Raw genomic sequence first — 22,072 nt, forward strand, 5'->3', positions numbered from 1 at the left:
TACCTCAATATCATTTCCTTGGAGAAATTTAAATGCCATGATCTATGAAATGAAATACAATACCGGCCAATAAATTGGCGAAATCCAACATGAAATATTAACTCTTCCTTGGATTTGATGGGCGCATCATATGTATCATGCTTCTTCACACTAGAAAGAATACAAGTATTAGTTCCGCTGAAAATAAAGAATATAAACCTATAACATAAATATTCAACAGTGAAATAAAAAAGAATATTAAGGGGGAAAAAACACAACAACAATACCTGAAATGAAAAGAGATAATTTTGACTCATGCTGCAACAAGGCGCATGCTGTGATAGGGACCGATTGTGCTAGTGCACAAAGCTCGGAAGCAGCACCACAGGGTACTTCCATGATGTGCAATCTAGCATATGAACCTACTGGGACAAAATTTTCTCCGTTTTGTTGCTCCATTTCCGAAGCCTTGGCAAGGACATGTTTTTTGAGTCTTTTTCAAGTTGTCAAATGCAAAAATTCTGCCATACTCTTGAGGCAGAGATTCCTAGTATAGTCAAAGAAAACATCAGTTTTTAGGCTTTCAAAGGCTAGATAGCTGACTATAAATAATCTAAAAGCAATATAATATATAGATATATATACACACACACACATACTTTAGGATCCCATGAAGAAGTCCTAAAGGATTTGAGTCCTCTATACTTAGCAAAACGCTTCCTAGCAGGAACCTCCAATGGTGTATCCACTTCATCAGGAAATTCTGTAACAAGACACACTCAATAAGAACCAGATCATCACATCTAAACAAAAAAAGAGAGAACAAAATGAAAAACCAAACATTGGTTTACATAAATGCATCTATTTCTTTCAAGTGGCCACTGTGACTAATAATATCAAAGACAAAGGAAGGAAAAAAAAAAACAAATCACCCTCATCAGCAGCATGTGCTTCTTTAATTTCCTTAAGTTCATCTTTTATTCTTCTCTCTAGTCATGCTATCTTCGTCCTGCAATATAACAAAAATAAGTTATTCTTTGCTGATCAACAATAGATATGTCACTAAAAAATTGTCACTTGACAGGTTTAAAAAAAAGTTAATGACACTGCCAGGGGTTAGGACTACCATACTAAAGCTCAACAAATTGAAAAATGCATAAAACCAATTATACAAACACAATTAAAAATTCAATAATAAAAATAATGCATGTAGGTTACATGTGCAAGAATAACTGATGCAACAGCAATTTCAAAAAGGCTTAGGCTCCTCTGACACACTCAATATAGGCGTAGCTAACTAAAAGCTCACCATCATCACTGAATCACTATCCAACTCTTCCTCAGAATCTCCGAACTTGAGGGAAGCTTCATCTCCATCAAAGTCCAAGTACTTGTTTCTCTCCTGACCAGGAAAATCATTTTCCCCTTCATCCAACACCATGCCATCTATATCCTCATTGTCACTTTCTGATACCTCCTCATCAGTATCATTCACAATCCATGCAGCCTGAAAATTAAAATAAAAATGCATTCTATAATTAAATAGAGGTGTTTGATAATCAGTAAATTACAAGGAAAAAAAGGCATCATGAAAGATACTAAAGAGAGGAACAAAAGACACTCAGAAATAAGAGAACTCATGAAGTCTAGACCTGATAATCTGAAGTGCCTCGAGGGAGAGTCCTCTTTCGTCTCTGTCTTTTATCTCTATCAGCTTCAGCCATTTCAGCCTCTGTTGGCCAGGTCTACTTATAAGGAAAAATGTCAGAAAGAGGCCACAGTCCAAAACACCAGGACAGCTTATAATTAAAAAATAAACCTGGGTTCATGGCCAAGAAGAGAAAACAACAAATAACTTATAGCCATTTTGGCTAGTTATCAAGGATGGCAGGGTTCTTTCTTCTTGTTTTCCCTTTTTTTTCCTTTTTTTTTTTTTTGGCCCGGGGGGGGGGGGGGTTGTTTGCATCATTTGGCTTTCACCCGATCTGAAGCTTAAAAAAAATCATCAATAGAGCATGTTTGTTAGCTGACCAAATGAATTCAGAAGATTTAGGAACAAGCGGGTTAAAGTCATAGGTTTGAAGGTAAATAACGAAAAGTCTAACAATTTTCCAGAATAATTTTAATTACACCCGGTGGAAGTTGAGAAGAAATGAATTCTGGTTTATTAAAGCACTAAAACAATGTTACTCCAAAAAATTGGTGGCAGTAAACTACCAAAAAGGGTCCGCTTAATAAGGGCAGTGACAAAAATGCAAGGACCATGCCAGTGGCCTCTAGGACTAGTGGCATGAGTTTCACCCTTAAAGGTGAGAGGTTATGGGTGATCCAGTTAAAACCCCTCAAGCAACAACTTGCACCATGTACTCACAAAAAAAAAAAAAAAAACTACAACAACAACAACCACCACAACAAAAGCAAGGACTATAAAACAGCATATAAATTAAACAGGTAATGATTGGCAAACACAATAATAGTTACAAGTGACGCATGTAAGCAGAAATTAAAATGTTAAAAGAGACTTGAAATAAAGGAATTCGATTCATCATCCACCTGCTCTCCAGCAAGAGGGTCAGGAATATTCTCAACAAGTAAAGGCTCTTGTTTAAGGGGATCTGGAACCAGAGAACCAATGGCCTACAAAATCAAAGGGAAAAAAAGGAAAGAAATGAGCAAACAAATAAAATTCAAAGCATAGAAAGCTAATGGAAAAAACATGAAAAACTTCAATATTTAAACAAGGCATGTTAAGAATGACCAAAACACAATTAATGCCATTATTTAAGCCCCATTGATTATATGTGAGAAGAGCCGATACCTCTGATTTATCCACTTCATCAGAATCCATTAGGTCCTGCTTTTTCCTTGAATTCAAAGGAAACGGATCCTTGAGAATTTCAATTTTACTCAACTGGAAATCTCCTGCACCTGAAACATGAACCTGAGCCGAAACATAAATAAGTCAAGACATCTGATAAATCAGTGAAATTAAAATAGCCAAATCATGGGTATGGTGATTACCAGTTGGTTCACTGAAAGGCTGTGACTTCGAAGATAACCAGTGAGAAGGAGAGTGCATTTCCCTGGATTTCCGTTATCAGATACCACATCTACCTGTAATTCAAGAAAAAAGATAAATAAAATCAACATAGAAGGCTGAAAATTGATAAATCCAATTATCATGTGGATTGAACTATGAAAATCAGTTCAAACCTTCTGCGCCATGAGGTAAGGCCGTTGAGTTCGCCAGTGAGGAACCTTAAGCCTCTGCTCTTTGAAGAGCCATAAGAACTGCAATATAACAATCAAATGGAAAGAAACATGCGGATTAGAACATCAAAATGGGCATATCACGTCATATGCTTAAAGTTGTGTTTAACATTGATATATTGCAGCCAAAACACTAGATGAAATATTACCTTGTGCAGTTCATCCTTTGTATCAGCTGGATAAAATTTACAGTCCTCTGGAAATTCTGAGGCAAGACTAGAAATACAACTCTTCTTTATCTCATGTCTATGCTTAATTTCACTGGGTAGATCCTAAAGGAATGTAAAGAAAATTTTCCACATCAATGTGTATATACAAAACCTGATTTAGTTCTCTGGGAAATGACAGTAAGATCATGTAAGTTGTTTTATAGAGCCTGGCAGATATCATCCACCCTAACTTACACGAATGAAGACAACAGTACTTGGCAAACCAAGAGACCTAAAGACAGAAAGGCATTGATCTCCAAATGAATCGATGTAGTAGGAATCACGTTCTGCATATAAAGAGTTTGTAGATGCCACAAAAGCCATCAGATCAGCAACCTATGAAATAAATAGTCAGAAAATACCCAATGCTTTGCACTTCAGGTGCCATCGAAACCATGAAACAAACAGAACAAGCAAAAATTAATACCTTGGCCATTTCAAGACACAATCGTAGATCACCATGAGGTGCTTTTAGTACCTAGAGTATAAAATATTTGGTCAACAAAAATATTCTCCATAATATATCTGAGAAAATGACTTCCATTCAAATCATAATAGACTACACTTGTTCACCACGCATAGGCTTATGTTTAAACGCATGCAAATGAATACCTTCAAAACCCTGTGATGTCCTAAGTAGATTACACGTTTACAACAAAGCAGACAAACTGAGCCTTTTCATATGCAAATATGCAGTAGAAATACAAAGAAATAGTACATGAAAAACCAGAGGTACAATAAGATGGCAATATGACATACAGTTACTCTAGTCCTATATTCAGAACTTGCAACTGTTCCTGATGCCACCGTAACTGCTTCTTCAGATAGTAGTGATAAAAGATCTTCAGCAATTGAATCTAAATCCACAGAAGAAGAAAGCCCAAACAGAACCTGTCATCCATAAAAGATAAGAACATTCTAGCAATGCACTCAGTACAGTTATGTGGAAATGAACCAAAACAATAAACCAAGTTAAGAATAATATCTGATGAATGTCAAATTCGTTCCAACAAAAATACAGGTTCACTCACTATTACTCTGGGAGGATTTCTTGATCCACTAAGTTCTCTTCTTTCTTTCATAAGGGCTGCCCTTTTCTGGTCACGTATCTGAATTTACAAACTATGTGAGGCAAATGTAACACAGAGGGGGGGGGGGGAATTAAAGTGATAGAATATGAGAGCAAGAAACAGATAGAGAGAAAGATTACCATTTTACTTCTCTGTAATCGAGCCGCTCGAGCTCCTTTGACATTACTGCACTCTGTTTTTGCTATCAAACTCTTCTCTAAAAAAAATCCAATTTCACAACAAAAAATAAATATCTCAGTAAGTTACTACGTGATAGGATGAAGACGGAAGTACCACCATGATTTCACATCAGAAGTCAAAAACTCAGGTGCAGAGTCTAAAGTAAACTGAATTGGCATGAAAAATCAAAAGAAAATTCCTGAATTTGTGTAAAGATATCGGATCAACCACCCTTTCACAAAAGCTTCAACAAATGCCATTTAAAAAAAAAAAACTGTTATACTCAAAAATAACATTTAATCAAAAAAACATGTGAAGTACAAACTCCAAAGGCAGAGAAAACACAGTATATAAACCTTTGACAGAGGTTCTATGTTGATGCCGAGAAGATTTAGAAGAGAAGGGGACTTGTGACGCTTATTGATTTGATCTCGGGACCCTCCCATGCTGAACACAGTTGTGAGATCCTTGTTACCCTGTCGGAACCAAATTCATGAGAAAATCGGCTAAATTTTTATTAATAAAATGAATTTGAACCTATTTGTCAAGTTCTCCTGTTTGAACTTTGAAAAGGAAGTCCCAACAACATCCATGGAATTCAATTAAATAGCATTGTTTGGATGGCATTGTAAACCCCAAAATTCAATTACTTCAAAATCTGTAATATTATGTTTCCAATGAGCAGAAAAACTCTGCGATGAAAACATATGCATGTTGAAAGGCACGTACAGTAAAAGAGCCGCAAACTGCTGGTCAGGCATATAAACAATGAAAAGCCCGTATGAAAGGGTTTAGTGACCACAACCGTCACACTGTAACTTTGGAAAATCAAAGAGAACAATCAAAGACGTTGGGATTCAAGATGGCACGCCAAACCAGTAGATACTCTAAGAGCAGGAAAAGGAGTTCGAGAATGCTGCTGTGCGATAAAGCTCATAAATAAAAGCATAGCATGATAGCAATAACTAACGATGGAAGAGGAAGGCAACCTTTCTTCGTTAGGGAGGAGAAAATAATGGCTGACGGCAGCGAGAGATGGTCGCAGCGGGCGACAACGCAAAGAAGAGGCGCGATGAAAAGAAGCAAAGACAAGGGTTTTTCGTTGGCGCGAGCACCGGGAATGACCGAAGGAGGGTTTATTTGCTTTTTTTTTTTTGGCTTGATTTTTGTTGTTCTTTATATAAAGACAAATAACCGAAGTACGTGATCAAAAACAGTTAAAATTAGTTAAGAACAATTAATTATAAAAAGTATAATTTTTTTTTCCAAAATGCCCTCATATAGGAGAGAGAGCATGAAGAGAACATTAAATTATTAAAAGAAAGAGAATTGGGAGGGAGAGAGAGTGTGAGTTGGAGAATAAAATGGGTAAATAGTAAATCAACACAAAAAGTAGAGACAACTTCTAAGTGTCTCTTATATATAGGAACATGGCATAAGCATCAAGTTCTCTTATAATAAGGAACGGAGGGAGTTATAATTACTGTACTTATTTTTTAAAAAAATCCAAAACTTTAAAGTAAAAAAAATTGCAAATAGAGACTATTATCACTGACAATAATTAACATTAACAATTAACAAGTAAATGACAAATCTTGTGAATAGGTGTTTGCATGCAATTTTTTAATTTTCAAAATCTTTTTTGCGATTTTCTTTACTTTGCATACACATAATAACTGTAATTATATTGTATTATAACATAATAATAATTCTAATCAATTATCAGATATATACACACAGTCTCGTTTTGGCAAATGTATACAAATAGTCAATACTCTTGAGTCTAAATCAAAATTATTTACTTTTGGTAAAAAAAAATCAAAATTATTACCGATACCGTTATCAACTGAGCATTGATAGTTGTTCGTTTTTTTCCTACTTTTAAGATTTTTTTTTTTTTCCAAACTAGAATCGGTATCTTTCAAACATAAGATTTGTGCATTGATCCTTGCGCATGACTTATAATCACAACACGTCGTCACATGCTAACAAGAATTAAACGCCAAGCATTAAAATCTAACCTTTTTTGGTGTACAAATCTATTCCAATTTTATCTCATCTTAGGATGCAAGGAGGTTATAAGATAGAAGACTGTGCAGTGTATATTATTAAATCCAGATAAAGAATCTCATGATCTATCTTGTTATAACTTTTATACGAGTATATACATATATACAAGATGCAAGGAGCTTTATATTTTCGAAATCTAATTTCACGGAATAATATATTTGAAATTTTTTCAATAAAGGCCAAAACTGAAAAGATGATTGGCCAAGATAAAGATTAAAAGATAAAGAGTTGAACTAACTGAGCGTTAACTTGAAAAAAAAAAACAGAAGAAAACAAAAAAAACAAAAGCGAAGTCGCATCTAATCACATCATATTCGGCGGAGTAAAAAATGAATAAACAAGAACAAATTGTTCTCATCCTTTGGTGTCTTTTTTCACTGGGTTTTCATGCCTTTCATAATTTGATGGACTAATTATATAATTTCTTATCCAATATAAGGGCCTATTTAGCATGGTAGGAGACTTTTAAAATGATTGAAATTGAAATTATATCCGAAACAACTGTAAAATTAAATAAAATTGGAAAAACAGATTAAAAAATGTTTTAAAAATATGTTTGATATATGGTAAATATGCATGTAGCACCACAATCTTTTTTCTCAGGTGCATCTAGCACTCTGATCTTTTTTATGATACACCTAGCATTCTGATTTTTTTTTTTAGTCCATCTCACCTCGACATTATTTTTTAAGTACATCTAACACCTAATTTTTAGAATGTTGAATGTACTAAAAATAAGATTAAAGTGTTGAATGCATAAAAAAAATCAAAATACTAGATGCATTATAAAAAAGATCGGAATGCTGAATATACTTAAAAAGATCTGACTGTACCCTTTGATATAAACTAAAAAGCAAAAATGCTTGCCTCACATCCCTCTTCCATTGCTGAAATTTGTGCGAGGATCATGAGGGGGCCGGCTTGGTGAGTTCAATGGAGAAAACCAAAATTTGTGTGATCACTAGGAAAAATGTCGCCGTTGGAAGGAAGCGACGATGAGGATTGGATCCTAATGCAGATTCAGGAATCCATCATTTCCCCACCCCGCACTCTGACTATTATATTCCACTCTCATCATTTCTTGACTGTCGTCCCCGCATTACCAGTCATCGCTGACCTCAGAAAACGTCGAAGCTAACATACTCAGTGACGATCACAAAATTCCATATCACTGACACCTGGAAACAGGATCTCTTCCTCATCTGCTATATATATTTGCATCGATCGGTGTTGTGATACTGAAACATATATTCTCACACGCATTCTTGAATCACTTAAATGGCCGCACCATCCATGCCTCGCGTTAAGCTTGGATCCCAAGGCTTTGAGGTATTTTCTTTGACCGTCTTGGTACCATACAATGTAATTTTATTTTCCATTCGCCTGGCTAATCTTTGCAATTGACAGGTTTCAAAGCTGGGTTTTGGCTGCATGGGACTAAGTGGCAGCTACAATGAACCTCTTCCTGATGCCGTTGGAATCTCTGTTATCAAGCATGCATTCGCTCAAGGAATCACATTCTTTGATACTGCCGATGTTTATGGAGCCAATGCTAATGAAATTCTCGTTGGCAAGGTGAGCAAACACGATGTCCTTCCAGATTTTAGGCTCTTCGATTTATTATGAAGAAGACTTTTGCGTCAAATGGGTTAGTTTCTTTCGAATGCGTAAAATTCTCGTTTTGTTGAGCAGGCCCTGAAGGAGCTGCCTAGAGAAAAGATACAACTAGCAACCAAGTTTGGCATTGAAGAAGCAAATTTCTCTAATTTCCAATTCCGGGTCAATGGCACGCCTGAATATGTGCGTTCATGCTGCGAAGCCAGCTTGAAACGCCTTGGTGTTGAGTACATTGATCTTTATTATCAACATAGGGTGGACACATCAGTTCCTATAGAAGATACGGTTAGTCGTTTCTGCCCCTTATGACTGTCTATTTCTATCATGGCATTGTGTTAAGCCTCAATGAAATTTACAAGTTTAAGGAGCTCTACTGAATGGGCTAGTCTTTTGAGATGGATTTTCTCTTTAGATTTGTAGTTGTAACGCCACGGAGAATTCTGACAGGCACATGACTAATATAATAATGTGTTTTTCATCTCATGTTATAGGTAGGTGAACTGAAGAAGTTAGTGGAAGAAGGAAAAGTCACGTATATTGGGTTATCAGAAGCGAGTCCAGATACAATTAGGAGGGCGCATGCTGTTCATCCCATCACAGCTCTGCAAATAGAGTGGTCCCTTTGGACTCGTGACAGTGAAGAGGAGATAATTCCGCTCTGTAGGTTAGTTCTACTTTGTGTCATGAATCTTTATTCGTAGTAGGTAATAATATGAACAGTATCTTCAATTACAAGCAGCTGCTTGAACAGAGTTAAAAATTACAATTACTTTGTCACTGTTGGCTACATGTTTGTCTATTCAGTTAGTGTGGCTGATAATGTGAGTCCACTCTTGTGATGGACTTTTTCTGCAGAGAGCTTGGAATTGGAATCGTGCCATATAGCCCCATTGGCCGTGGCTTCTTTGGTGGCCGAGGAGTTTTGGAGACTCTGCCTCCGGCTAGCAGCCTGGTATACAATATAACTACTCTCTTGTTTTGTTTTTCAATCATCAGTTGAAAGTTAGTTTAGTCTGTTCTTCGTTTAATTTGGCCTGGATTTCTTCACTTCAAGAACCAAGGCTTGTCTGATAGTTGTTTCTTGTACATATCAGAACTCACATCCGCGCTTCAAGGCAGAGAACTTGGAGAAGAACAAGAAGATATATGAAGGAATGGAAGGCTTAGCTAAGAAGCACCAATGCACTCCTGCTCAGTTGGCTTTGGCATGGGTACTCCATCAAGGCAGTGATGTTGTGCCTATCCCTGGTGAGTGCCTCCCAATACTCCTCCTTAAATCAGTATCCAAGGACAGAACTGGAATTAGATTCTTTTGGAATAAGCCATTATTCTGCATAACTCTGTCTAAAGCTTCTCTGCAAACTCGGAACAGGAAAGAATCTATGTAGTTTTAAAATATTTCGTGGTGTTGAAGTTGTTTGTGCCAATCATTTGTACACATCGGAGTTATTATGTATCTTCTCGGTCGCAATCTTACATGTTTTTGTCATCTGATGTAACTTTCATGGATTTTCGTAGGGACAACAAAGATTAAGAACCTAGATCAAAATGTGGGTGCCTTAGCAGTGAAACTTTCAGATGAGGACCTCAGAGAAATTTCGGAGATGGTTCCTATTGATGAAGTGGCAGGTGATCGTTACTTTGATAAGCTGGACAAACTGGGCTGGAGGGTCGCCAACACACCTCCCAAGAATTCTGGGGTCTCAACTTGAACCCCTTGGAAATTCTACAATTTGTGTCCTGAATGCAACCATGTCTTTAAATATGAACAAGTCATACCAAAATCTTATGCAAAACTTGCATGTATGGGAATGATTAAGATGAATAGTAGCCTTTTTGGCCAAAACAAAGAAGGAAAAATAATGGCCTCGTGCTTTGTAACATGCCCTAAAGCATATCAATCAATCAATTGTAATATGAATAAAAATTGGTTCTGGCTTCGTATCTTCGCATGATCTATATGACACGACTATCGTAAAAAGGTTTGATCAGCAGAGGCTGCTCAGCAATGAGTAGAATTTGCAGAATAAAAACCTAGTCGACTGAAGTATCGAAAAGTAATCATTTTGATTTGCCGAAAATCAAGATGTTGAATAGCATCGGTTATATCTCTGTAATTATTATCAACAACTATTTTCTTTTCATTATTGCATTTTATATGGAGCAAAAAAAAAATTTGGTTTGCATCTCTGTGTGTCTTGCCTTTCGATTACTGTCTCATGGTCACCGAAGGAGAGTTGAAAAAGCTAGCTAAGGTTAAAAGTCATGCTGGTGACTGACGGCGCTAACAACCAATACGGGTTTTGGTGGTTTATACTTTGTGTGCATATTAATATGTATATGTTTATGTATTGCTAAGAACTGGTATCTTCTGGTTAAAAAAAAGTATTTTTCTATTAATGATAATCCTGTTTAATATAATTTCAGGCATTAAATGTAGGCACATCTTTTATTGGTGATCTGAACCTTTATTCGTTATGTTGTGAATATTAGTCCTTTCTACTGGTTAATATATATTTTTGATGTAATATATATTGATGATATTTTACAAGTACGAAGCAAGAAGGTTCGGAGGAACTGTTGGAGAAAGACGATCCAGGCCTTGTAAAAATTACATTCATGCAGCCCATAAATCTCAACAAATACGGGCCCCAAATCAACTCCATCTTCATGGGCTTCTTAAATTTTAATCTCACGTTTTACAAAATAAAAATTCAATCCCAAATTATAATTTTTAACGTTGGCAAAAACAACTATTATCTCAGCTAATTTTCACAAACTAAAGTTGGGATAAAAATCAAGTTCAACATAAACTTGTTTTGATGGTATATTGAAAAATTAGTTTCAAAATTTTCAAATTCCAAGAAAAGTAGGAAGGCAGAACTGAAAGAGATCTTGCTTAAACTAACTTTGAAATGGCTTTTTGTAAAAAGTTAGCTGCTCTGAAAGTTCAAGCGTCCTTTTTATTTATATGGAACTAGCTTTTTCTAGTCCCAACTAACTTTTAAGGCTTCACAATGCTACCCCTAACATGCATTTGAGCGTTGATTTTATCCAAGTGGAAGAAAATATCCTTCTTCCATTAAAAACGCAAATATGTAATACTCGATTAATCTTATTTTTATTTGAATATACTACCTCCGATCCCAATTATAAGAGCTAGTTGACTAATTTGAGGATATTAAAAATAAGTTAAGTATGTAACAAATAGGTGTTATATTTCTAAAATATCCTTATTAATATATTGTATTAGCGATAACTACCATTGTTAGAATGATTATTTTGAAGAAAAAAAACATAAATATAAGAGACAAAATAGATTGAGGTCTTATATTTAGAATCAAAATAAAAGTCACATAAAGTCTTATATTAAAGACCAGAGGTAGTAGCTTACTGTCATTCCTCTTTAGTTTTTTTTTTAATTGAAGATTTCTCATTTATAATTTCTTTTATTTAGTTGCGCATTGTGCATTAAAATGAGACCGTCGTAATAAGACTCAAAGAATCAAGGAAGGAAAAATAGGAGGGTGATGAAAGAATAGGACAAGCCAGTAATGGTAAAGAAGGCAGAGAGATATTTATCCATGCGTTATAAATGGCCAATGATGTCTTCACCAACAATCCCCACCAAATCTATTGCTTTCAACAAAATAAAGATGCGATCTTTGGCTACATATCGTTTCCTTCAGCCTTATTCAGCCCAAACAATCCCCCCTCAATACGACACCACACGTCCTGTCGTCTCTCGTCAATTACAGTGCCCTCCCTTTCCCACGTTTTGATTATAGCCAGAATTATAACCCGGTTCTTATCACTTTTCCACGCCTTTTATTGCCCACCATGCACTATCCTAGCTTCCCTTGGTGCCATATCTTTTTTTTTCGTCCTCTCTTTCTTAAAATCTCCCACGTGTTATTCTAGGGAAGAAAACAGAAGAACGCTCGGAAACATTTGCCGTATATAATACTTTTTTTTAGTCTTAAATATAATGTAAATTATACTATAAAACAGATATTGTATTTAAGATTGAATAAGTGTTACGTATTCGTATATGAATAATTATACGGTAGTTTAATGAAGAGTAGGTGGTGGGAGAGACACAGGGTTGGATTTAATTTTAGGTGAGGGAGAAAGGACAAGTGAAAAACGGACAAATTGGGATGGGGTCTCGCGGGGCAAATGATATAAACAGAAGTGCGTACGTATTAGCAGAGGTGTGAGATAAATGCAGATTCTTTCCTATCGTGAAAATTTCTATGTGATAAGAGTTGATGGTGACGGATCCGGGCGATTCACATCCGCGTAAATCTTCCTTTGTTTTGCATGATGATTTCTCGTGTACAACTAAAGGGGTGTTTGGATAGAAACCAAACCATGGTTTCAGAAGTGTTTTTACGGATTACGAAGTAAATATGTGGAGGAGGTTATCTCGTTTTGCGGAAAAATGCTTCTGAAACCTAGGTTTTGGTTTTGCCAAACACCCCTTAAAACTACAGGGGGAACAATGGTAATGATAGAATGTAAAAGGAACAAAACAAAGCAAGTTGTGTGTTGTTTAGTTAATTAAGGGGGTCATTCGACTACTTAGTTAATTATATAGTCAAGATTTGAATTTTGTTTTGCGTGTAATTTGAGGGAATTATTGCATAAAATAGGGATTTAAATTGTTGAGAATAATTAACCGTAAGGGAATAATAAATCCACGGAGGTAGTGCATTCTGAAAAAGAAGGGACAAGTTGCAAAATGTCAGCATCATCATTCAAAATTAAAAGACAAGGCATGAACAACGTGCTCTGTTTTCTCATTGGTCGGCTCACTTGTCGTCTAGCAGCCCCATTCGGTGCTTCATTTGTGCTTTTGTCACAGCATTAAAAATTGTTACACTCTTTTTTATTCCCCCGGGGGGGGGGGGGGGGGGGGGGACTGTTACAGTCATTGAACACACTCGTTTTTTTTTTACCAGAAATACCCCAATTCATGAAAATATCTATATATAGATTTATTAAAAATGCATATTATTTTATAAAATATTCATATAGCAATTATACATAATGTAACAAACAAAGTTATTAAATCGCAAGCTCGACATATTTTTATTTTGTTAACTAAAACGGCATATTTAAAGATTAAATTCTGAAGATCTAACGGAATTTTTTGCAGAGACAGGCTGTCCCTATACTGAAGAAGATCTAATGAATTACCCTCTTTGGATACATATGTTGGGATTAAGGGTCTCTTATTGTAACAAACTGTCTGATTCTTACAAAAGTGATAGTTATTCAAATACGCAGAATAGTTTCTCCAGAGTTTGCTGAGATAAAGAGGCATACGCGGCCGTTGATCTTCCACGAGCTTCTCCTGGGGTGGACGGAGACCACCGTGTTGGGTCTTTACTCTTCACCTAGTACTCCGAGGAATGATCGAAATAACATTAAATTAAAATATCTTTTTCTTTTTTTTTTCTTTTTTGGCTATTCTGTTCAATCTTCACTTACAGGTGTCTCTTCCTCCTTTGAAATTTGGTTAATTGAAGATGTTTTTATTTTTTTTAAAAAAAAAACTTAACTTTTAAGGTCAACAGTGGCAGACCCAGTAATTCTATTCATGTTAAAAAGGGTAACTTTTCTATGTAAATTTTTAATTCAAAAAATAGAAATTTTGACCGGAGAAAATGGCGTTATTTATCATCATAACTCCGTTTTTATAATCTAATGCTGGGATATATCTAATGCATTATAGCACACTTGCGAGTTTTACGAATGGTTGGTAAATCAATATTGATTAAATAAACATGGAGGGATATATTTCTTAAATTTTGCCGTGATCATTAAAATTAAAAAATAAGATTGAGACATTAATTATGACTCGGAAGCACACCGTATTAGAAGTTTGAAGATTGAAGGATTGGGAGGGTAGAGAGAAGGCGGCGGCTATTTTTAAATTTATTATATATTATATCAATGGAAGGTGGACATCTGGCATGCTCAGACCAGATCGCTGTATGCAAACGGGGATCACATGCAGCTGCCAACGTTTTCTAATATTAATATACTCCCCCGGTTTTAGATTTATGAATTTTAAATTTATAATTTTTAAAAATTACTCTTGTTAATCACATGAATTAAATAAAATTTTATCATTGGGATAATAATTAAAAATAATACTTTAGAAAAACTAACATATATCCAAGAAACTACGTCGTTCAAATTCCCTGCATCTATTATATCAAGTCCTTCTAATAATATATAACTATCCGTCTTGTTTTATTCATGTATTTTTATAAATAAATGATAATATTTTTTTGAGTGAAAAGGAATTTTATTATTCAAGATATTTACAGTAGAGATACAACAACAAAAGAATTGAATGATAATATTTTAAAAATACAACATATAATCATATGTGATTGAAAAACTTGATATAATAAATATACAGAACTTGATACAAGTTTTGTCAATATATTTATTATAAATAACTAACTTAATTAATTTTTTAGTATTTATAGATTCATTGCTTATTTTTATATTTAGAATTAGAAGAAGTATATTTTTATACAAAAATGAAACAAATAGAGAAATAGATATCTGAAATAATTGTAAAAAGAATAGAAAAATGACAAAAATACTTGTTAAATTTCCAAATGACTAATCAGTGATTTTAGCATGTCAAAATCTTTATTAAAATAGTTGATATTTTCACAAAAACAGTGAGCACCACGTATTTATCATCTTAAAATTGAATAGGTATTTTATAGTCATCTGACTAAATGATAGGAACATACGTTTTGGAGGGATTTATTTTCTACTCTTTGAACGTGACAAAAATTAGTCTATGTCGATAACAAAATATACTGTATTTTTAAAAAGAAAAAGAGCGTTTTAAAAAGAAAAAGAATGCTAGCGACGTATTACCTCCGGTACTTAATATAACAGCTAGTTAGAGATTGAATATGGTTCTAAATATAAGATCTCAATTTATTTTGTCTCTCAAAAATTATATTAATGTTTCCTCTAAATATTGTAAAGAGTCCTCACCAAGGATAATTTCAATTTACATGATTAAAAAAATGTAGTTTAGGAAAGATAATATATATTTGTTATAAATAATCAACTTAACTAATTTTTTTGATCTCTTTAAATTAATTACCTAATTTTCACATTAAGAACCGAAGGTAGTTACGTGTGTATGTACATTAAAAGAAAAGGGAAGAAATGATAGGGTTGATGAAGGCATGCACAGGAGGTAGTTGAATGGAAAGCTGGGTTTTCTTTTCACCTGTTCCTCCTACTTACACGTGATTTTTCTGCTCTCTTTCCCCATGACCCACCTCGTCTCTCTTGCCCCCCCTCACCTTCGATTTTAATTTCGTCACACAAAAATCTAATTTAAGCCAATAATTTGTAGTTTAAAGGCACTAAAAACTCTCTTTGTAAGTAAGAGATCACAATCTCAATCTCACTTATAATTTCACGTCACTGATACCTGCCGTCTTAATTAAAAAAAAGAAAAAACATTTAAATGGGTACTCATATTAAGTTAAAGAGTTTATCCTAATTAACTCAAAATATATAAAATTATTGCATTAATGGCAGGAGCAGGACTTAATAAAAACAGCTGAATATATCTTCAACAGGTTCATAAAATTAAAGAATATCGAGAGTTGAGGATGAGAATAGGCTAGGTCACCGCTTTCCATAAAATGAAAATATTTATTTAAAAGGCGGCCAAATACAGTCCTTGGTGCAGGAATCTAAGTAAACTCCCAACAATTCAATTATGTATCATGCGCCCAAATGAATCGTCCCATCAATTATTATTTTCTCCTCCCATCCTTCGCTTCTTGCATCATTTAGGCTCTGTTTGGGTGCTCCAAAACCGTGGTTTCAGAAGCACTTTTCTGTAAAACGAGGTAACCTCCTTCACATATTTACTTCATAATCCGTAAAAGCACTTCTGAAACCATGGTTTTGTTTTTATCAAAACACTCCCTTAATCTGTTTTCTGGATGCTCATGACTCACCCTACAGGGATTGTGCTTTTCCTTATGCTTGTTGTCTGGTTGCTTTATTGTGTCTTCAACACTGATGTTCTCGCACTCAATAATATCTCATCACTGTTCCGTGATTACAAAAAAAAATTCTTGTTCTAATCCTAAATGCAGGAGTTAACTAATTAAAAATTTTGTTTTTGTTCTGAATAAAAAAATCTCAATTCACTTTATTTTTTAGATTTATAATTTTTTCCTAAGCTATTGACTGCATATATTAAAGGCAGTTTTCATTATTGGGGTAATCACTAAAAAGGATATTTAAGAATTCACCTGAAAAAGGATATTAAAAAAAAAAAAACTAATGTATATTGAGTACCTCGATCGTCACCGCCTAAAATGCTTCCGCCCTAGCTTCACTCAAATTTGTTTCGATTTTTCAAAAGCAATGATAACCTTCTTTTAATCACATCGGACTGAAAATTTGTTTTTTGCCAAAATGAAATTAACAACGCAGGAGAAATTACAACGCAGGATTTTTTTAAAAGAATATGTGTGGTGTGTGTATATATTTATATAGACACACACACACACACCACGCGCATCTTACCCACTAAGAAAATCAGGTATTGATTTTTAAAAGTTGATACTCCTCCGGTCCTTATTATAAGACCCAATTTAACTTTTTATTTGGTCCTAATTATAGGACCCAATCCATTTTGTCTCTTATATTTATGTATTTTTTTTCAAGATAATCCTTCTAATAATGATAGTTTTAGCCAATATACTTAATTAGCAAGGATATTTTAAGAATGATAACACTTATTTATTATAAATAACCAACTTAACTTACTTCCTTAATCTCCTCAAATAAGTTAATTGGGTCTTATAATTAGGACCGGAGGAGTATCTTTTCTTTTTTTTTGAGAAGGTTGCTCAAAACTGTAACTTACATTAAATTATGTAATAAGCCCGGAAAAAAAAAAAACAATTTCGGCGTTTCAATAATGTTAAACATTTTTTTAACATGATTTTTGTCAAAACTTGGGGTTTGTCATGTCTAGATTTTAGGATGTTTGGATAAAATTAAATAATCATTTAAATGTGATTTTATGATGTACAAAATAATGTGTAACAATATTTCTTAACAGTGTTTTTATCACCAACCAAACATTTTTTTAGTTTGATACATTTCATGTTGGGTGTCAACAAGAAATAAAAACACATGCATATTCCTCAGCCCGCTCTAGTACTCAAAGTGAAAAACAAGTCATTAATTTATTTGACAAATTGCATGGGCCCAACATTAAATCAAAACTGTACATGAAAATACAGCACAGTGCAAAAGCCGAATCTCTCGGATTAGATTAGAGATTAGGGGCCTGTTTGGGTATCCCAAAACCGTGGTTTCAGAAGCACTTTTCCGCAAAACGAGATAATCTCCTCCACATATTTACTTCGTAATCCGTAAAAGCACTTCTGAAACCATGATTTGGTTTCTATCCAAGCACATCCTAGATGTGGGATGCCGCGCATAATTAAGATTAAAAATGAAATCTCGTCATACCTCCAAATCAATGTGGGATTTAACTTCTTCGAAGTCACTCGAACTTCCCTTTCTGGAGAAATTTCTTCACCCTAGGGCTAGTTGAATAACTGTAACCAAATAAAATTGCTCTCACTTCGACCTTGTATGGTAATTGATCTGCGTTGTTGAGTTTTAGCTCCACACAACACATTCCCTATGGCTTAAATCATTTTAAATATTTTGAAAAAAGAAAAAATATTTAAGACGTTAGTGCTTATGTTTCTTAAAATATAAGGACTGAGATAAGTCGAAGTTATAGCCACTGGATTGCGTAGAGGTAAAATTTTAGGAGTGAGTTATAGTCACATCAAAACTACATAAAACAAAAGATTAATTTTTCCCTTTTTCAATCAATGTCACCAGCATGCCATTGTCACCGTAGGTCGTAGGCAAGGGTGGCCTCCCTTCTAGATAAGGACATGCTGCCTCAGGTCATTAATATAAAAAGTTAGTTTGATTTTTAATTTAGAGTCTGTTTGGGTGACTCTCAAAATCATGATTTGAGAGGCAAAATCATGGTTTTGGTGAGATGTCAGCCAAATAGCATTAATTTTGGGCCAATAATCTGAAACCATGGTTTGAACCAAAACCATGATTTTGGAATCCAAAACCATGGTTTCAGGAGAAGTGAATTCATTCTGCTTCTAGCTCAAATTGGAGAGATGATTGTGCCTGTCAGAGTAGATCTCATCAACAATAATATGACTTTAACATTTCTCAATTATTTTTTAATAAACATATTTAACATTATATCTTATAAACATATATACACATATTAATTATTTATTAATTACATTATCTTATGTATTATTAATTATGTTGGTAAAAAATATATTATTAACAATTTTATTCTTTCAAATTAAAATATATCATTTATATAATTATCATATTAACTTGTGTTTTTTTTAATAATTTGTATATATAAAAAGTACTTCTGATAACAATTATCCAAACACTCTCACTTCTCAGAATCACTTTTTTACAAAATCTATTCTTCCCAAAATCTATTCTCCAAAAGCTATTCTCCAAACCATGGTTTGGTTTCATCCAAACACACTCTAATTAATTCTAAATATAAGGTTTTAATTCATTTTATTTCTCATATTTATTTTTTTTAGAATAGTTCTTATAGTAATTACACATATTAAATATTTTATCAAATGACACTTGATTAATAAAGTATTTTAAAGAAGATAACATCTATTTATTACAAATAACTAACTTAACTAATTACCTTAATGTACTCAAATTAGTCAACTAGCTCTTATATTAAGAACCGGAAGTAGTATCATGTTTATTTGTTAGATAGTTTCAATCTAATTAAAATTGTTTAAAGTTAATATTTTTTGCTTAATTGAAATTATTATTTTTAAATTTAACAACTAGTCTTGAATATGAAAATATTAAGATTAAAAAATATCAAAGGACAATTATCCTGATCAAATATTAATATGCAATTTAACTTCATTTCAGAAAGAGCCGAGTGATGTTGCGCGGCAGATGAGGGAAAATAGAAACTAGATTTCTAATAATGCACCACGAAAAGTCGCTATGCCCCTGGCGAAACAAAGAAGAGGAAGAAATTATTGTTAACGCAGGACCAAATCGAGCAAAACGTGACCCCGATATTTAATTATAAGGGGAAAAAAATCAAAGCAATGGCGACTTGGCCAGAGGTCTCATTTCATGTTCCCTAAACCGAAAAAAAATTATTTGATGACTGGGGACCCACTGAAGAGCCGGGATTGTCTGTCATGATATGCCACGTGCCCTTCCCTCCTGCTTTATCCTCTTCCTTCGCGAATTTACAGGGCCATTCTGGTAGTTACACTCGTTCGAAACATCGACCAGAGAATCCGAGTCCTGAAACATGCGAGTCAAAACATTGGGCTATTAGATGTATAAGAAAAATTATTTTAGGGGCACTAAAAAAATGTTTCAGACACAAAATATTTTAATGTGCTAAATATAAAAAAAATATTTTGAGATGTTAAATAGATCTGAAACCTAAAATTTAAAAAAGTTGTTTGGTTACCATGAAAAACATTTTTTATAAATTAAAATAAATTCATTCATATGTTTATTTTGTATACCATAAAAATATTTTTAAGATTATAGTTTTAATTTCATTCAAATATTTTAAAAAAAAAAAAAACCCAAAGGTGGGTGAAGGGGCGTGGCGATTAGTTGAGACGCGTTGGGCGATGTTTGGCGTCTAGGCGATATCTGCTGGTCGGTGCCCGCGTGCTCGTTCCTGGGCCCTACCCCGACTATGGACACGTGACTGACTTGGAGCGTCCAAGTACAGGATCTATCAATGCTAATCTAATCATCAACATAAAATGTATTGATACTGTTTGAAACAAAAAAGGGCGTAAAAATGGTCAACAGGGGGAGGGGGACAGCGTTCAAGCACTGGAAAATCCGTTCACATTAGCAATACAACCCATCACATTTAGATGATGTCTCATACTTAAATCTAGCGTTAAGCTATGTATTTGCGTGTGTTTAGTTGTATTAAATGAAAAGCTGAAATGAGATTTATCCAGATAAGAGCATAAAGGTGGTGGGCTAACATGGAAGATTGTCCTGATAAACAGTAACAGGACAGCACGGAATCTCTGTCTTGTATCCGGGACATGATGTTTTTTTCCTCTCTTTCTTTTTTAAAAAAAAAACACTATAATTTTTATATGATTTTTTTTCATGTGCTAATATTTATTTTTTATTGGGCTCTTAAAGATAAACAAATTATAAAAAAAAAAGGGGGAAATTTCACTGTAGGACCGCAGAAGATAATTAATTTCAAAAAGCCCCCAAAACTTTCTGAAATTTCACTGCAGGACCAAGGGGACAAACTGATATTAATTCCACAAAGAAAATGACCCTATTGCCCCTCATGTGAACAAGTATGGGAGAACCCATTTGCAAGTGAGGTTAGATAATTTACAACATGTATAGATATATTTACAATTAAAATTAGTCCATTTACATATTACATTCTTCACCTGAAGAATGTGTCTGGGTGAACAAGTGTGGAACAGCCCATTTGCAAGTGGGACTAGACAATTTGCAACATACATATATTTATTTACAACTGGAATTAGTCCATTTACATGTCACTTCCTTCACCTGAAAAAGGTCTCAGTGAGTGAACAAGTGTGGGAGCGCCCATTTACAAGTGGAATTAGTCAATTTGCAACATACATACATTTATTTACAATTAGAATTAGTCCATTTACATATCACCTCAATCACCTGAAAAAGGTGCCTGTAAGTGAATAAGTGTGAGAACTCATTTGCAAATGGGACTAGTCAATTTACAACATACATACCTTTATTTACAACTGAAATTAGTCCATTTACATGTCACCCTGCAATAAGTATTATGAGGGGCAATAGCGTCATTTTCTTTGTGGAATTAATATCAATTTGCCCCCTTGGTCCTGCAGTGAAGTTTCAGAAAGTTTTGGGGGCTCTTTGAAATTAATTGTCTTCTGCGGTCCTACAGTGAAATTTTCCCAAAAAAAATTGTAAAAAGTTCAATTACATAGTATAAAAAGGTGTAAAAAGAATATTATAAAAAGATACCATAAAAGAAACATTTTATAATGGCTTTGTGAATTATTTTATTGAGAAAGAAAATTTTGTTGAGATAATACTGCAGTTTAAAAGAAATAACTATTAGTATTTAATAAGTGAATTGGATAATCTAATAATAATTATTAATAAATAATTTTTTTAAAAAAAAAAATCCGGGACGGGACAATCCCGTTCTGTGTCCAGTCCCGTCCCAGTTACTATCTTGTCTTGTAGTCATCCTGTTTTGAAATTTTTTTGATCCCGTCTCAAACTTATCAGAATCGAGACGGGACAAATTGAACACTTCTGTACAATATGATGAGCCTTTGGCGTCACTTTTAAATGGAAGATGTGAGACATAACGAAAATTGGCCAATTGCAATTACAGTATTTAGGGGGTTTAAGAATCAGTTCATTTGTTTGGGAGTTACTCGGCTGCATTTTGAGATTAGCATGTCTTGTAATACATTTCGTGCCACCACAAGCAATTTTCAAATTTTCAGTATTTCTTGAATGACA

The 22,072-nt window shown here is 34.1% G+C and overlaps 1 protein-coding gene and 1 pseudogene across 1 annotated transcript; one reads left to right on the plus strand and one right to left on the minus strand.

The window, feature by feature from the left end:
* Positions 1-266: 266 nt before the first annotated feature.
* Positions 267-5,154, minus strand: LOC114739977 (pre-rRNA-processing protein TSR1 homolog; annotated as a pseudogene).
* Positions 5,155-8,029: 2,875 nt separating this feature from the next.
* On the plus strand, positions 8,030-10,334 carry LOC114739987 (probable aldo-keto reductase 1). The gene is made up of 7 exons (XM_028928101.1): positions 8,030-8,107; positions 8,186-8,353; positions 8,471-8,680; positions 8,887-9,059; positions 9,251-9,347; positions 9,490-9,643; positions 9,914-10,334. Exons 1-7 carry the CDS (start codon positions 8,057-8,059, stop codon positions 10,105-10,107), a joined length of 1,047 nt encoding a protein of 348 aa, XP_028783934.1. The 5' UTR covers positions 8,030-8,056; the 3' UTR covers positions 10,108-10,334.
* The last annotated feature ends 11,738 nt before the right edge of the window (positions 10,335-22,072 follow it).

This window comes from Neltuma alba, unplaced genomic scaffold, assembly GCF_004799145.2.
Source record: "Neltuma alba isolate B1F8T4 unplaced genomic scaffold, ASM479914v2 tig00003003_pilon, whole genome shotgun sequence".
Classification (NCBI taxonomy): Eukaryota; Viridiplantae; Streptophyta; class Magnoliopsida; order Fabales; family Fabaceae; genus Neltuma; species Neltuma alba.

Bases quoted from the DNA above. Each gene is read 5' to 3' on its own strand.
- LOC114739987 (XM_028928101.1), top strand. From the start codon at position 8,057: ATGGCCGCACCATCCATGCCTCGCGTTAAGCTTGGATCCCAAGGCTTT. The intron at 8,354-8,470 runs GTGAGCAAACAC...TTTGTTGAGCAG, and splicing joins ATGAAATTCTCGTTGGCAAG to GCCCTGAAGGAGCTGCCTAG. The intron at 9,348-9,489 runs GTATACAATATA...TGTACATATCAG, and splicing joins TGCCTCCGGCTAGCAGCCTG to AACTCACATCCGCGCTTCAA.